Source organism: Heteronotia binoei, unplaced genomic scaffold (assembly GCF_032191835.1).
Source record: "Heteronotia binoei isolate CCM8104 ecotype False Entrance Well unplaced genomic scaffold, APGP_CSIRO_Hbin_v1 ptg000757l, whole genome shotgun sequence".
NCBI classification, from domain to species: Eukaryota; Metazoa; Chordata; class Lepidosauria; order Squamata; family Gekkonidae; genus Heteronotia; species Heteronotia binoei.
Window position 1 is genome coordinate 469,447 of NW_026800085.1, and position 17,607 is coordinate 487,053.

General features: G+C 44.2%; 1 protein-coding gene across 1 annotated transcript in view; it reads left to right on the top strand.

The window, feature by feature from the left end:
* The window catches only part of LOC132590791 (transcription elongation regulator 1-like protein), an 81,938-nt gene that overhangs the window by 37,452 nt on the left and 26,879 nt on the right, over positions 1 to 17,607 (top strand). The window contains exon 5 of the mRNA XM_060263718.1: positions 9,952 to 10,119. Within this exon, the coding sequence (XP_060119701.1) occupies positions 9,952 to 10,119 (168 nt within the window). The remainder of the gene's footprint in view (positions 1 to 9,951; positions 10,120 to 17,607) is intronic.

The window sequence follows — 17,607 nt, forward strand, 5'->3', positions numbered from 1 at the left end:
CTCAAGTCTTTCAGAAACCCAGGGCTCTACCTGGCCCCACATGCTTTATAACATCTACATGAAACTTTGGGGTGAGGTCATCTGGAGATTTGTTCTGAGTTGTGACCAATATGGTAGGGTTGCCAAGTCCAATTCAAGAAATATCTGGGGACTTTGGGGGTGGAGCCAGGAGACATTAGGGGTGGAGCCAAGATCAAGGCTGTGACAAGCATAATTGAACTCCAAAGGGAGTTCTGGCCATCACATTTAAAGGGATGGCACACCTTTTCAATTCCTTCCTTCCATAGGAAAGGATAGGGGCACCTTCTTTTGAGGCTCATAGAATTGGATCTCCTGGTCCAATTGTTTCGAAACTTGGGGGGTATTTTGGGGAGAGGCACTAGATGCTATACTGAAAATTTGGTGCCTCTACCCCAAAAACCAGCCCCCCCAGAGCCCCGGATACCCACAGATCAATTCTCCATGATTTTCTATGGGAATAAATCTCCATAGAGAATAATAGAGTTCCCAGCAGACATTTCCCTCCCCTCCCCCGCTTTCTGATGACCCTGAAGCGGGGGGAGGGTCTCCAGACCGGGGGATCCCCTGCCCCCACCTGGGGATTGGCAACCTTACAATATGGGGATGATACACAGCTCTATCTCAAGCTTCCACCAGATCTCAGAAAGGCTGTGGCAACTTGAAATGGTACCTGGAGGCAGCTTTAGGATGAATGAGAATTAATAAACTGAAGCTTAATCCCAACACAACAGAGGTACTACTGGTAGGCAGAATGACTGGCTTATGTATTGAACTGTCTCCAGTCCTAGATGGAGTTGCCTTCTCCTTAAAAGAACTAGTTCACAGCTTTAGGGTGCTGCTGAACCCCAATCTCCTGCTGGCTGAACAGAGGGTGAGAATGGCCAGGAGCACCATTCACTAGGTTCTGCTGGTGAGCCAGCTTCAACTTTTACTGGATATATATCTTGCATTGTGATACCTGCCCCAGCAACATTTGTATTGGATTACTGCAATGTGCTGTAGTACAATTGGTATAGAATGCTTCAGGCAAAATGTTGCCTGGAGTGTCATAGGACGATATCAGTTTAGTTTTGTTCATCCACATTGGCTCCCAGCTTGTTTCCTGGCCTAATTGGAAGTACTAATATTGATCTTTAAAGCCCTACATGGCTTGGGGCCAGCATACCTTAAGGACTGCCTACTCCTGTATGAGCCTACCTGAACATTACAATCATCATTGGCACCAAAATGTGGAATTGCCTCCCCAAGATTTGTGTGTCTTCTTCTCTCATTATTTTCCTTTAGCGGGTGAAGACTTTTTTTGGGGGGGGGGGGTGGATTTCTTTCAGCTTCCTTCCTGTTATGTATTTAATTGTTGTATGTATATATTGTTTTTAAAGTCAGTTTTTGATTTTTCATAACTCTGCTGCATTGAGGACCTAATTGAAAAAGCAGGATACAAAATAAAGGAAATAGATTACAATTTTGCTTTAATTTATAAGGTAAATTAGTAGGCAGTAGTGTTCTGTTGATTTAACCTGATATACTGTGATGAGCAAGAATGCAAGCTGGCAATTCATCAGGGGAACTTTTGCACAACAAACAGGTAGAACAAAGAGCTACAGATGATTGCCACCATCCCTAATCTGCCCTGTCCAGTGTATTGGAAGGTAGGCATCTCACCAAATCAGCAGCCAGTAATGATACAGTGTGCAATGGAGAAGAGTTCATATTCCAAGCTGCCCAAGCTGTGCAGTATTGGTCTACAAGTACATTGTTGTGCCAAAAGCTTTGATTGTTCAAGCCACAAAAAGCAAACAAGTAGGGATGGGCATGAAACCTAACCATGAACCAAATGGACCCAAACAGCCCCCACCCAAACTTAACTGGTCAGCTGGGAGAAAGAGGGTAGGGACCACCCTGGAAGAGACTTCCCTTCCATCTTTTGCCTGGTAGCAGCTTGCTATGGCTGGAAGAAAGGGGAGGATTACCTCCCAGGACCACCAAGCTAAATTGCTCTTCGGCATTGGCTCTTAGCCCCATTGCCTTGTCGCCTGGTGCCTTGAGGGAGGTGGGCCCACCACAAAAAACCTCAGGATGTGATTTGTTTTCTCTTTGTTTATTTATATTGTATTTTTTGTATTTTGTAATCCTCTTTGGGTCCTCCTGAGACAAAAGTGGGGTGAAATGCTTAAATAAGTAAATTAAATAAACCAAGTAAATAAGGATTATCAGAAAGGCTTTGTCTGGGGCAGGAGTTTGTTTTAAACTAGATCTGGTGTATGACATAACTGTCTAGGGAATGTGGGGATGTTTAGCATTATTCTCTTTGCAGTATCTGATGAGAGAGGGAAGATTTTGTCATCCCTATTGTTTCAGCCACAAAATTCCCATTTGTATTTTTCATGTCCCTTGTGCATATCAAAGCTGTGATTCTTTATTTTTGTGCCATTGTCTGTTTTGTCACCCTGATTTTTTTCCTGTCAAATATATGTGTTTTTTTGTTGTCAGTAATGAGTGTTATATGTAAGATGTACATTATACATTTAAATGACATCTATCTATCTATCTGTCTGTCTATCTATCTATCTATCTATCTATCTATCTATCTATCTATCTATCTATCTATCTATCTATCTATCTATCTATCTATCTATCTATCTAAAATGAATGCCTATTAAAAAAACAACAACAGGGAATATTTTCTCATTTTGTCCCTTTATCTAGACCAGTTGAATTTTATCTATTAGCTGAGGGTGCTTGTATTCCCAGTGATCAAGGAGCAGAACCCAGAGACTGTTTAACATGCAAAGGAATACTGGAACAAATATACTTGAAAGGAGGAGGAGGGTAGTAATGTCCCAAAATGCCCAAAGTCATGACTTGGTTCAAACAGAGCTTTTCCAGAATTATTTGTTGCCTCATAGTGCCTGAAGGATTTCTATCTGAACTGCAAACATTTGCTAAATGACATAATAAGCTAATGATTGCTCAATTTTTGAATGCACAGCTTAGTACGGAGAGGGTAACAGCTGGTGATTGTCAAATTAGCTTTCCTTAAGATTTTTACTATCCATTTCCCTTGTTTAGTTAACATACTTAGCCATGATTGAACACCAGTGGTCTCCCCCGAAACCCATTTCCTGTAGATATGCAAGTTAGGAAGGAAGAGATTCATTCTTCTTTATCGCAACAAAACCCATGGTCTTTTAATAGGGCTCTCATTTCCCCCCACCCCCCCGTCAGAATAAAGAGACGGGGAAGAAAGGCCATCTGCACACTGGAATTCTTAATGGCCCTAAACTAATTCCAGCCAAACATACCCTAATGACACCGCCCTACTCAAAACCCCTGCGCCAACAAATAGTACAAGGTAGGTGAAACACACCCCAACCACGGCCAATCGGTTGAGGTGAAAAAAATTCCTACCTGGTCCCATAAACTGGCAACTGGTGAAGCCTGTACTATCGTTGGGTGGGAGGATGGGCCGAGAACAAAAAGAACTGTGATGTTTGGGGCAGAGCTGGGGCTTATAAGGCCCCATAACCCTGTCCCCTCCAACTCCCCGGATGGGCAGGAAGGCCCGTTAGCCTCTCATCCTTCCAGGCAGCGGCACAGTCAGGAGGGGCTGTATTGCCCCCCCCCCAGTCAGAATAAAGAGGCTCACACATTGTTGGGTAACAAATGGGCAACTTTATTTACCATTTTAAACTGGCATGGGGGCCTGCTAACAGCAGGACCAGGCCAAGGGAAAACCGTGACCCTTCCCTGTCCTGCAAGGGTAAACCACCCTGCCCCCAGCATGAGCCAGTGAGTTGGCTAATGCCAGGCCAGCCAAGGCCGGGTTTCCTCTCCCCTGCCCCAGTCTCTGCCAACCAGGCACACCTTAATAGAGGAGGGCAACCAGTGGCAGGCGCACACAGCAGAGAGCCGTACAGCCCAGCTGCTGCTCGCGCCTGCTACCTCCCTAAAACAGGGTAGGCCGTGGGTGGATGCCGAAATCCTTAATGGCCTTAAACTAATTCTAGCCACCGCCTGTGCCAAGCCTCAGCTTAGGCGCTTGCGCCCACTGGGTGGTCCAGAGCCATCCACAGCCCCAGCAGGAGATCTTGAAAAAAGGCCCTGTTACTCTTAATGGACAGATGGACCCCATTGGCCCGATACAGATCTGCACATTCAGCCTGAATTGCAGGGTGGGGCAGATAAATACCTAAGCCCCCGCCCAATGCCTTTTGGAGGGCCCTTTTAGCCTTGCGCCTGGCCCTCTCAATCCCTGCTGGATCCCAGCAACCCTACCTGCTCCCTAAAGGAATGAAACTGAAAAAGTGTGTGATCATATGCCCTCCTGGTGCTGAGAGCCAGGGCTAACTGCATTGCCCGGTTAGCCTCAGTCCTCCAAGCCTCCACATATCCGGGGGCATCCGTGTCAGCCAAAGGTTGGCGCCCAGTGCAAGCTGGCAAAATCGCTCCATCTGCTGGCGAGACAGGGCATCTGCCACACCGTTACACACTCCAGGCACATGTTTGGCAAGAAACAAAACATTCAAGCACGAACAACGTAACGTGAAGGCCCTAACCAGATTCATCATCGGCTCCAATTTTGAGGAGAGAGTGTTAATTACGTGAACTACTGCTTGGTTGTCACATCAAAAAATACACAACATGGTCAATGAGCTCGGCCCCCCCACAGCTGAACCACTACCACTATAGGAAAAAATTCCAAAAAGGTCAAATTCTGACAGAGATCACTAGTTAACCATTCAGTAGGCCATTCCTTTGCACACCAATGGGTACGGAAGCACACCTCAAAACCAATGGATCCAGCTGCTTCAGATGTGATCTGGAGGTCGGCTTCAATCCTCAGGTCGTCTCTCCAAAAGGAGACACCATTGAAGGACCCCAAAAACTGTTCCTAAACCTCCAGATCATTGCACATGCCTCTAGTCATCTGCAGTCAGTGATGAGGGAGATGCAGGGCACCCATGGTGTTACACAGTCGCCACAGAAAAGCCCTCCCGACAGCCACCACCTTGCACGCAAAGTTAAGGTGGCCCAAGAACTGCTGAAGCTCCAGAAGGGAAACCTTCCGTTTTGCCTTCAACGCTGCTAACTTAACCCAAAGACCCTGAACCTTCTCAGCAGGCAGCCGTGAAGCTTGCTGCATAGTGTCCAATTCAATGCCTAAAAATGTCAGCACCGAGGCTGGGCTTTCCGTCTTTTCATGGGCTCCAGCAGCCGGGCACACTGGCCCAACCCCACTTGACCCATGAACGTAATGAAGTTATCAACGTAATGAACCGTGTCAGCCGAACCAGCCTGACACCTTAAGGCCCATTCTAATAAGGTACTAAAATGCTCAAAGGCAGCACATGATATAGAGCAACCCACGAGCACATGATATAGAGCAACCCATGGGTAAGGCCCTAGCCGTGTAAAATTTGCCCTCAAACGCGAAACCCAGTAGTTCAAAGTTTGCAGGGTGGACTGGAAGGAGACGAAAGGCAGACTTAATGTTGCATTTCGCCATTTCCGTGCCCACCTCGCAGCTTCGCACCACCTTGACTGCCTGGTCAAATGAGGTGTACTTAACAGAACAAAGATGGTCAAGAATAGCAACATTCACCGACCCCACCTCACTTGGGTATGACAGGTAGTGAATTGAACAGAATTCACCTGCTGCCTTCTTGGGCACTACTCCTAAGGGGGATATATGCAAATTTGGCACAGGGGGAGCGGCAAAGGGGCCGAGGACCCAATCTTCAGCGCACTCCTTTGCTACCTTCTCCTGAACTACCTGCTCCATACCCTGCACTGAGTGCAAATTATGCTCCATGACTGGACCCCTGGGGCCCTGAAATGGAATATGGAACCCAAAGGCAAAGCCTTCGTATAAATACTTCCTATTCACTGCATTTGGGTAATCAGCCAAAAGGCGCCTAAGTACTGTCATTTTGATGGGACTGGGCCCCTTTTCCAGACTGCTGGGAAGGTCCCCCAGGCGTGGGACGCTTGTTGCCTCCCTTTGGGTTTGACTTATTGCATACTGAGAAAGCATGCACCCCCCCCCACACACACAAATGACACTCATGCTTGTATTTGCAGGTTTTTCTGTTACAACCCCCCTGGGAAGTATACTCCCAACAAAGGAGCCGGGGTTGAACTGACTGTCCCGCTTGTAAGCGGGGCCCCGAGGGATTTGCTTGCTTACTCACTAGGTGTCCACTATCAGACATGTCCCTGCTATTGGGCTTAACCGGCAACATCAACTGCAGCCACAGCTGCTGGTTGATCTGGTCCCAGGGAATGGCCGGATTAAGGGTCACCCTCATACGGAACTCCTCATCATACTGCAACCAAGCAGCACCACGAAGTCCATATAGGCCTTGTAGATGATGTCACAGTACTGGAACAGCGAGGCCACCATGAAAGGCTGTGCGTGCGCTATCACGCCTGTGTACATCAGAAACCCCGGCAACCAGTTGGCCCAGGTCCTGTCCACGTTTCTCCGCTTCAATTTCTGTTTATCTTTATAATCTAGTTCCTCCTTATCCTTCTTTTCGAGCTCCCTATAAAGAAGGCTAAAAACATCTACATTTTCCCCCTTCAGTATCTTTCCCCTGGTTGCTGCCATCAAATGGTCTCCCAGAGGCATGGCCGTGTCCCCAAACGGGCGACATTGAAAGGAAATGACACCATAGGGGGTTGGGGCCATGCCCCATGTCCTCCAGGGGTGGGGGGGCCATCCTGGCTGCCATGATACACAGGGGTGCTGGCCCCAAGGCGGTCTGCTTGTGCTGAGTGCCCAGGGAGGACGACTGAGTTCCTAAAGCTGGGGAAATTGGGCCGGACCCCATGAAAGGAACTGACCCTGCACTGGATTTGCAGCCAGCTGTGAAGTGCAGGGATGACTGATAACCTTGCCCCCCATGCTTGAACCCTGCATGACCGCAGGGGCAGCCAGCTGTGGCATGCATGAGAGCCCCACTGCCCCCAAGGCCAATCACCACTGATCTGGGCACTGGACTTAACCTCCAGATCCTCCACAGTGACTGCAACTGCCACAGGCGCAGGAACCTCTGCTCACCCCGGACGGCTCGCAGTGCCCTGGGCGTCGCCCTCGTCCTCAGACTCTGGTTCATCCTCCTCCACCGGAACATGGCTAGGGCCCACACCGCCACTTTCTAGGGTGGCACTCCCCTGTAGAGCAGAAAGATGTGTGAGGACCTCCTGCTCAAAAGCCTGCGTGGACGTTCTAGCAGCCTTCCACCCCTTTGCCTGCCCCAAAGCCCCAGGCTCCAGGCCCCATTGTCGCTCCAATGCCCCCAACTGGTCCATAATGGCCTGTTTTGTTCTGGCGTCCTCCTCCTTACCCAGGACGGGAGTCTCCGAATGCCTCTTGGCCAGATTCCTAAGGGGCTGCTTCCTTTTGGGCTTCCCCGTCCTTTTCTTAGGGCCCATTGCACTGGGAGTCCCTGAAAATATAGCTACCACCCCCTTGCAAATAAACCTGCAATAAGGTCCCTGTAGGGCTACGAAGCTCCCCAAGCGGCCCATCTCAGGAAAACCTTTGGCTGTGCAGACCCCAACCCCAACCCCCCCACATCCTGAATTGAAGGAAGAGGGTCACTCAATCTGCTGCAATGCAGGCTGTGTCCGCCGCCTCCTTGTTGTTCCGGGGCCATATGGCTCCCGGCCGCTGCATCCTCATCCCCGCTGCTCCTGACCGCCAGAAAGAGCACACCGCAACCTTTGCCACCCGCTGCAAAGCTGTGGCTCAGCTGGCCTCACTCTAGGCCGCCCCACGCATGAACTAAGTGTGCGTCTTGCCGGGGCCAAGAACAAAAAGAACTGCGACATTCCAGGCGGGGCTGGGGCTTATAATACCCCATAACCCCGCCCCCACCAACTCCCTGGATGGGTGGGAAGGCCCGTTAGCCTCCCATCCTTCCATAGGGCAGCCCCTGCCCTATGCCGCCTTTTGACAGCGTGATTGGGAGGGGCTGTATTCACTTAGCTATATCACTTCTGTACTTAAAAGGCAGTAACCCTGACACTGCTCCTCTTTATTACACTTCATTCAGCAATGGTAGTCTTGCCCTAATTGGGTTATCTTCCCAACTATACAATCTGTGATTATTATTAGAGATTTCTTTCTCAGAAGCTCAAGGGACACAATATGTCCTCATTTCATTTAGTTCTTAAGGTAGCTGTCTGAGGTAGATAGGTACTGCACTACTGATTACAGAGAGAGTATTTATTTATTTATTTATGATTTGTATCCCGCCCTTCCCACAAATGGCTCAGAGCGGCTCCCAACAATTAGTAAAACATAAAATTAAACAATATTTAAATATATAGACAGTTAAACATTTAAAACAGTTAAAACCTTAAAAACCAGTAAACATTCCATATATATATATATATATATATATATATATATATATATATATATATATATATATATATATATATATATAAAAAAAACAGGAGTCTGGCAAGCTACATTGAGTTCTCATCACAGCTAGGTGTAAGCTAGCTGGAAGAGGGTCGTCTTACAGGCCCTGCGGAACTGAACAAGGTCCCGCAGGGCCCTCACCTCTTCCGGCAGCTGATTCCACCATGTAGGGGCCATAACAGAGAAAGCCCTTTCTCTGGTGGATTTCAAGCGAGATTTTGGGTTCCCGGCCTCAGTACTCTCTGGGGAACATGTGGGGAGAGGCGGTTGTAAAGATGGGTTGTAAGATGGGTTGTAAAGACGGGTTGTAAGACGGGTTGTAAAAGACGGGAGTAAAAGTTGAAGTGTCAAGAGTGATGTCATTTGAATGAAGATAGTTTCAGAGTGACATAGGATTCTTATATCAATACAGATGCTAAATTTCTGCCACCAAAGCATTTCCCTTCTGTGCCAGTCAAGCTGATTACAACATGCACTGCTCCTCTGCATCCTCCTCTGCTCCTCTGCATCCTGAGTTCCTTCTTTGTAAGACCCTTCCCACCTTCTGACTGGGATATAAAGACTCAGCCATCTCCATTCCAATTTGTGTCTGATGAAGGGAGCTTTGACTCTTGAAAACGTATACCCCAAAGTCTTGTTGGTCTCTATGATACCACTGGACTTGAATCCATTTAAGAGCTATGATGTATCATAACGGTGCTGTGAGATTGCTTTTCATTCTTAACTCATTCATTCTGCCTTTCACAGTTGCTTCAGGAACTTCACTAATGTAATTCTCAGTATCTGACTGTGATTAACTGCATTTCTTCTGACAGCATCTACAGTGAGATTAATGGCTGAGAATAGGATCTAGACTGTTGCCAGCAGGGGGTGGGAGGGAGCTTTCCAGGAATAGGGGACATGATGTTGCTGAGCATAATGTGATGAGCCATGCAGAAGTGATGTCATTACACTGGAGATGTCATGCTGTGACACTCCGCTATTTTGGGCATAACTCTATGGTTACTATAGAGTTTTGCCCGAAATACCAGAGCGTTGGTGTGTGATGTCCCTGACATGATGATGTCACTTCCACGTGATGTCTTCATGTTGGGACGTCATGCTAGATCATGGCTGTTGAGGGCAAGGTTTCCCCCAGTCAGCCAGCTGGCTGCCAATGGGCAGGAGCTTGCAAAATTGAGGGAATCACCCACTCCCACTTGGGGGCTGGCAACCCTAACTGAGAAAGAATTTGAAACTTAGTGCTCTGTATATAAACCCAGTTCATCCCCTGTTCCCAACACATCCTTAGGCTAATATATATAATATATGTGTCCTGAGAGGCCTAAGTGCTGATGTGTTTTATTCATGGCAATGACATGGGAGTGTTTTGGCACCATCTGTTGCTTTACTGCAGCACTATTGCAACATCAGGGCATTGAGTAAACAATTTCTGTGAATGGCAGTTTGCTAGCATTCCCTAAAAATAATACAAACCCTACTTGGTTTTTCCATAGGTGGTTGCCTTAAACATGCTGGCAGTAACCAGACAATTGCATTTGCTGCAGCCATGGTGTCGGTAGATGCGGAAGCCCCTCAGGGACCATCAACAGCCAGTGTCCAGCCATGTCATGTGCTCACCTTGTCACCGATCAAAATACCAGTGTTGACATCACCTTTCCCAGGTAAGGGCCTGCCTTTTTAGAATTTTGTAGTTTGTGAACCAGAACAAACTGCCACTTGATGGAGTTTATAATGTGGATTTCCAAATTTACAGTGATGGAAGCTGAGGTCAGTGAAGAATGCTTTAAGGCAGCTTCATCTTTGAGTTCAGGAGCTGAAAATGACAAGAGTAGATCCTGACCAAGTATGAAATGTTTCTGTCTTCTGCACATAATAAAAAATGTCTTGTGCCTTTTTCATTTCTGCCCACTTTGGGGACTTGTGTTAAAGCCCTTTTTGCAATATCCATTTCTTTTCTTCAGTTGCTTGAACTTCATGGCCTTCAATGATGACTTGACAAAGGTTGAATTGATATATTGGCATCATGGTGCTAAACAGAATTCAGTGTTGTGTGAGGTCTTCCAGGAAGTGTTGACACATGTTTGAATTCCCAAAGTGTGGAGATCAGATTGGCTGTGCAAACACAACGTTATCTTGTTATGAAAGCCACTGTAAACCACAGTGCAGAAAGGAGTGCCAAGAAGTTGTGAAAAATAATGGATTTTATGAGCAGGAGAGGTGTAGAATAATATAAGGAACTAATTCAGTGAAATATTCTTCACCTCAACATCACAAAATTAGGAAAATACTTGAAGAATCAATGAATAATTCAGTCCATTTCACAAAGAATGAAATATCCTGTATCTAGAGGGAAAATGTATAACTTAAATTGACACATGGAATTCTCACACTTTCAAAGGCTTCCTCACTGGGTTCACTGAAGGGACAGAGATCAGAATGTGGTGGCAAGATTGGTTGATTGTTAGTGCCAGGAACATATAACATCTTTCTGGTTCTCAATTGAGGCTTTGTTGCAGGTGCTGTTCTTTTTCTGAGGTTGAGTTTAGTGATGGACAGATATATATTTTATTGTTTCTCTCTATACAGTCAAAAGGGCCATTCTTGCCTACTTTCTTTTGAAAATCTCTAATTTTTGTTCATTTCTTTTATGTCATTTGTATACCATTTAATGCAATGTATAAACCATTTATATAGAAACAGGCTATATTTCTATCAGTCTTCATTAATATTGCCAAGAATATTAACCTTGGCAAGAAACCTTAAAAGAAACTTGAACTTTAAATATGAGTTGTCATGAAATTTGGTAACAAGACTGGCTCAGTTATATTCAAAAATAAACTGAGCACTGTCACTTGAGATTCCAAGAGATCAAAGAACTTGATCAAGGGCTGTTTGTTGTAGGAAAGCTTTTGACTTCTACGATGAAGTCTAGTGGGTTTTGTTTGGTTTTCCTTGTTGCTAACATAATGCTGCTGATTCAATTTTTTTATTATTTGCTTGAAGGTTTAAAATGTCATTTAAATTTTTAGTATTGTTTTCCACTTTGAGAATTCATATGGTTATAAAATCTCAAATAAACCTTTTGTCCATGCATAAAATCTCAAATAAAACTTTTGTCCATGCATGCTTCACATATGCAAAGGGATGTACATATAACACTTCTCCGTGTATGGAAAGGAATGGGGTTGCTTTCACATTTCAGAATACTGTTACATGCATAGTGCATAATATAATCAACTTGACTAGAGCAGAAGGGAAATACTTGGGGACAGGGAATTAGCCTCTGTAATGATATAAGAATCCTATGTCCTTCTGGTGGATCCAGCTGTTTTTTCCATTCAGTCTCACCTAAATCTACTCCTTACTATAGCCTACATCCTACATGACTTTTGCCCATGCATGCTCCATGATTTGGTGGTCAGGGGGCCCCCACTTCACTTTTTCAGCAGTGGAAATGCCCATCTTTTGGCTTTTCGTGTTCTTAGCTCTGAAACATACTAGGTATTCACCCTGGAAATCAAGGTTACAATGATGGGTAGAAATGTATTTTATCTGCTCTGTTGGGATAAAGCAGAATTTTTGGACATGTTTATCATTGTAATTCATTCAGCACTACTGGCACGTTCTCTCTCTCTCTCTCTCTCTGTGTGTGTGTGTGTGTCTGTGTGTGTGTATGAGCACCAATGTCCAGATTTGCAATTCACATAACTAATTGTGATCAGATTCAGAATCTGGAATGTTAAAAAACTCAAAATTTCTGGATATTTTGAATTCCATTACAATTAATAGGAAATATCAACTTCCCACTAAAAGCAGGAAAACCCACTTTTTTTTTTAAAAAAAGTATCATTTAACATTCAACTTTACCCCAGTTTTTCTGACCTTAAAGACCAGAGCAGATGTGGCAAGAACAAAGCAATAGCTACAGCTGCCAGACAGCTGTACCAGACCATTGGGTTATGGCTCCAATCTGGAAATTCAGAGCCGTGAGCAGTTTGAGTGAAACTTGACCAGGCCAACAGTGAAGCAGAAGATAGCTGGGGTGGGGAGCAAGTAACCTAGGTAGCACTGCTCAACAGACTGCAGTAGTGGGTAGTTAATGATAGAATAACAAGTGGCTACTCCAGTTATCATTAGGCTTGGCACAGTGGAATATGTAGGCACAATCCTGGAGTAGCATTTGAGAATGGAAGAGATAGGAGAAAGAGGCAGAAAGCCTGCAATGCCCTGCTTTATGAATAGGGCCTGGTATGTGCTGGACCCTCATACTCAGTGGGCTCCTTAGGGAAGCCTAGCTGAATGAGAATGATGTTAAGGAAAACTAGCTTAACATAACTCAGGTTATGTAACATTTGAGGAAATCCAGGACTTTTTTTTTTTAGTAGAAATGCACAGGAACATAGTTCCAGCTGGTTTGGCATCAGGGGGTGTGGCCTAAAATGCAAATGAGTACCTGCTGGGCATTTTCTACAGAAATTCTGTGTGTGAAACAATGGTGACATCAGGGTGTGTAGCCTAATATTAAATGAGTTACTGCTGGGCTTTTTCTAAAAAAAAAAAGAAAGCCCTGAGGAAATCCGTTTCAATGTAACTAAGAAGTGTGCATCTACACATGCCAAGTCTCTCCATTCTTGCTTATACCCAGCTTGTACTTATACGCAAAACAGAATGTTGTTGGTCTTGAGGTACCACTGGACTCAAACTCAGTTCTCACATCTATTTGTTAACTCTTATATTTGTATGCTAATTTACTGCTATTCACAGATTTTACTAACCACTTTAATCCAATCTCAGCTACAATTGCCTATTTACTTATGCATCTTGATTCTAACTAGCTCCTCTTGGTAACTAACCTCCCCTTTCTACCTATATGTAATGGTTGAGGAGATTGTGTTTCATTTGTATCAGAAGAAGTGTGCATGCACATGAAAGCTTATACCTTGAATTAAACTTTGTTGAACTTAAAGGTGCCACTGGACTCAAACTTTATTCAGGTTCCAGGGGAGAGTGACATGGACTGTCAGTGGTCCCTGCCTAGGGGAAAACCCATTGACTGGGCATGCTCATTGGTGAACAGGACCTCACTCTGGCTTTCCCCTTGGACAGACCTATCTAAACAGACCTTTGCTTGTCTCGATAAGCCAAAGGGTCATTCTTCTTGAGTATGTACAAGTGGTGTTCTATCTGCACAACCATGCCAACTTGACTTGTGGGATACTCAGCTCCCTGCCCCCACCCACCTTTGATTGTCTGGGGGTTATATTTTAATGTCATTTTCCAAGCAGGAAAGAAGTTGCAGGATTTGGAATATTCAGTATTCTTTTGACTATTCAGAATTATGAAATTCAGATTAAAAAGTATTTCCAATATTTCAAAATTAGCATTAGTTTCTAAATCTGAATTGCACATCCATATAAGACTATCTTTGAAGGGTGTTTGAAGCTCATGCTGTTATAGTATGTCTCCTGTTAAACATAGGAAGTTCTAACACATTGCAGCAATGATTCAGGGTGAAGATTTTTATATAGTTCAATGTTCTGCTGTATTGGCTACTATCATAATCTGGTCTATCTCAACTTTGTTTCTACATCATTGGTAAACATCTTCTGAGGAGCCTTAAGGGTGGAGTAGTTGTGAAAAGTGTCATCAAACTGCAGCCAATTTATGACAACCCCATAGAGTTTCCAAGGCAAGTGACAAATGGAGGTGATTTGCCATTGCCTGCCTCCATGTAGCAACCTCTAGTTTCATTGGCAGTCTACCATCCTAGTGCTAACCAGAGCCAACTTTGCTTAGCTTCCAAGATCTGATGAGATTGGGCTGGCCTGGGCCATAAGGTCAAGGCAAGGGCAGAGCAGTCATATCTTAACTGGTAAAGGAGAAGAACAATACTATATTCTTTTAGGCAAGAGCTCTTTAAATGTAGCCAGTGAAGCACTTCCAACAGAGGCAGTTGTCAAATGCCAGGGCTTCCCAAAGAGAAGACGGTGAAGAACAAAATTCTGGGGGCCTTGCTCACACTAGGGGACCACAGATCAGGGCAAGTCATGGGGTTTGCTTTCAAATCATATTTGGTTTGTGTTTGTGCTGATGTGCATGTTTGGTTTGGTTTGTGTTGGGATGGGGCCTTGGAGGTATCTTTGACGAGGGACCTGGGGCAGTTTTTGGCAGCCTTGCAAAATGCACTTACAAAAAAAATATAGCAATTATAGCATGCACTCTTTATGAACTACCTGAGGCTCGACAGGAGATTGTAATACCAAGAGCTATTCTATTTTGATAACTGGTTTGGCTTGGCTTTGCAATGATAAACATGTCAGGTTTCGACAGCAGTTGTTTTCCTTTGGAAAATAAGGCTGATAGGATATCAAATAGCATGTTAGGAGTGCCTGAGCAATAAACCCATTATCAATCATGCACAGAAATTGCATTATTCATAGATATCCTCTCCTGTAGAATGCACAATAAGACTTTGTAACAAGCAAAACCAAAAACAGAGTATTTGAATAGGGCAGACTCCTGGCAAGTGAGGCCTTCATTGTCTCTGTACTTTGGTATGTGGCATTCTTGATGATAATGCATAAAGACTTTAATATCTGGCATGAATGTGGATGAGGAGTGACTCTCCAGATCATTAAGTGCGTGTTGCCTCATCCTAAGGCTAAAATCTGTACACTCTTTAACAACCAGCTATTGGACTAATGACTGCAGTTGGAAATTACTGCATACATAAGAACATAAAAGAAGCCATGTTGGATCAGGCCAGTGGCCCACTAAGTCCAACACTCTATGCCATCAGGAAGTCCACCAATGGAGCCAGAAGTTCATAAGCCCTCCCACTATTGCTCCCCCAAGCACCAAGAATGCAGAGCATCACTGCTCTAGATGTAGTCTTCCATCTATACCTTGTGGCTAATAGCCACTGATGGACCTCTGCTCCATAAAGCTTAATATTACTCCGCATCTTAATCTTTCCACACACAAAGCTTAGTTTTACATGTGGTAGTGGCAGCGAGACATGACATGTGCCACAGTTTTAATTTCCACTATTGAACATTTATATGTGATGCATTCTGGTTTTAAGGCAAGTGGTTAGGTTATATGTTTTAAGGACTTTTCAAGTGCCTTCAGTTTGGGGCATTTTATTATTAGTAGATTGTGCCTGCATGCTTGTCCGTGCTTTTGTTTGGTTATCCCAGGTCCCACAGGTAACAAATGAGATAGAATTGGGAGAACAGTGAATTTTCCAAATTGGTCTCATCGAGCTCCCAAACTTCCTTTCATGATGGTTCCTGCTGCTCCTCCAACAGCAGCATAGAGGTGGGGAGGAAGTTCTTTGTCTCCGACTCTTTGCCTCCCTCTCCGCTGCCCCTTGAATTCTGGCAAAGATGTGTTTCAAGTGCTGGGGGGGAGTCAACTTCCACCCTTGCTGTCTTTTCCACAGCTGCAGTCACTAAGTGAGTCGAAACACTGGTGGAAAAAAGTAGCTGTTGGCCACCTTGAAATTCAACCCAAGCAGAGAAGTGCTCCTTGGGGAATGGCTGTTGGATGGTTGAATGTATGCAAATTTTGGGTAGGACAGGATTTGTTTTCTGAATTGCTGCCTCCCATATATGTTTCAGGGTCACTGCTTAAGAAGGATTCCACATAGGGCATAGCTTTAGTAGAAATGCTTCCTAGAGTAATATATCTGGCACCTCTTTTGTCCTGCAAAGCAGCTTACTCATGATGTTTTCTGTTGAACAGTTGACAAGATATTGAAGTAAAATTAAAGTTCCTTCCCTTGAAAGACAAAATAATGGTCAATTGGTCAAAAGTAGTACTCTGCTGCTAAGAACAAAATTACATTTCTGTTCCTCTGCAGAACTTAATGATTGGGAAAACATCAAGAAACAAATAATCTAATATAGAGATGATCCCATGTGTAGAGTATATTTTACAGGCAGTCTGCTTTTCACTGAAAAAGATCACTATGTTGACATTTATAAAGCAGGACTTATTGGCCTCAACCCTTAGCAGAATAAATCTTTGAAAGAACACCATCTGTGAACCCTGGAGACCATTGTATTTTTTTATGATCTGATTTGTTGGATAATATGATAATGAGCTCTCTTCCTGTGTTTGCCTTCCATAAAGTAGAGATTGGGCAAGCTTGTTCTAATGTGTACAAAAGTGTAAAATAGAAAGATCTGTCATATGTATCTTCAAGCTATCTATTTAATGGCATTGTTGTCTCTGTCATTATATAATTGGGTTAGATAGAAGCTTCAGAGTCATTTATACCGAACAATAGTGTTACTGAAATAATTTCCAGTACATTTGTAGGCATTGAGGGAAAATGTGTTTGATAGATTAGAAAACTAATTGCCCAGTCTTGCTTATCTAACTCTGTGAGCCATTGGTAGTACTGTAATAATAATTGCCTCAGTCTAACGGTCACTAGGGAGAACTACTGAATGTACATCCTGATTCTTACCCACCAGTTCTATAGATGCATGGGTCTATCAATGATTGGTTCTTTAATAATTAAGGAACCCAAGTTCTTCCCTCCTGAAGTTCTTTTCTCAAAAACTCATTCTGCAGAACGTTAGTTAAACGTTTCATTCCTGTTTCATTCCTGTTTTACATCTGTCAGTTCTAGGGTTTAGTGCTTTTCTAGTTGATTATAATGTCTTTTGATGTGTACACTGCATCAACTATTGCATGATTAAGAATTAAAGATTTTTTTTTGGGGGGGGGGGCTGCATGGAAAAAAAATTCCAAACTGACTATACAGTATTTTCCTATAAACCCTATGTTTCCAGTTGTAGAAGGAATTCCTCTGCTTCCTCTAACCTGCAACTTTTCAGTTTTCAACAAAAGACTAAATAGCAGCTGATCATTCTGAGTCATCAGCAATACTCCCTCTAAGCTTTGAGCAAAAATTCCATTTCATGTGCTTCTGCCATTGAAGTTGTGAGCTACTGCATAAATTAGTTTGCTCTGAGGCCATTTTTCCTGAGTAATGACAAAAATGTGTGAGCCAGAGGCTAAAAAACTGTGAACTAGCTCACACTAACTCAGCTTAGAAGGAGCACTGGTCATCAGCATAATAAAATAATGAGCAGTCAGCAGAGACATGGATTAAGGCAGGGGCACAAACAAACCGT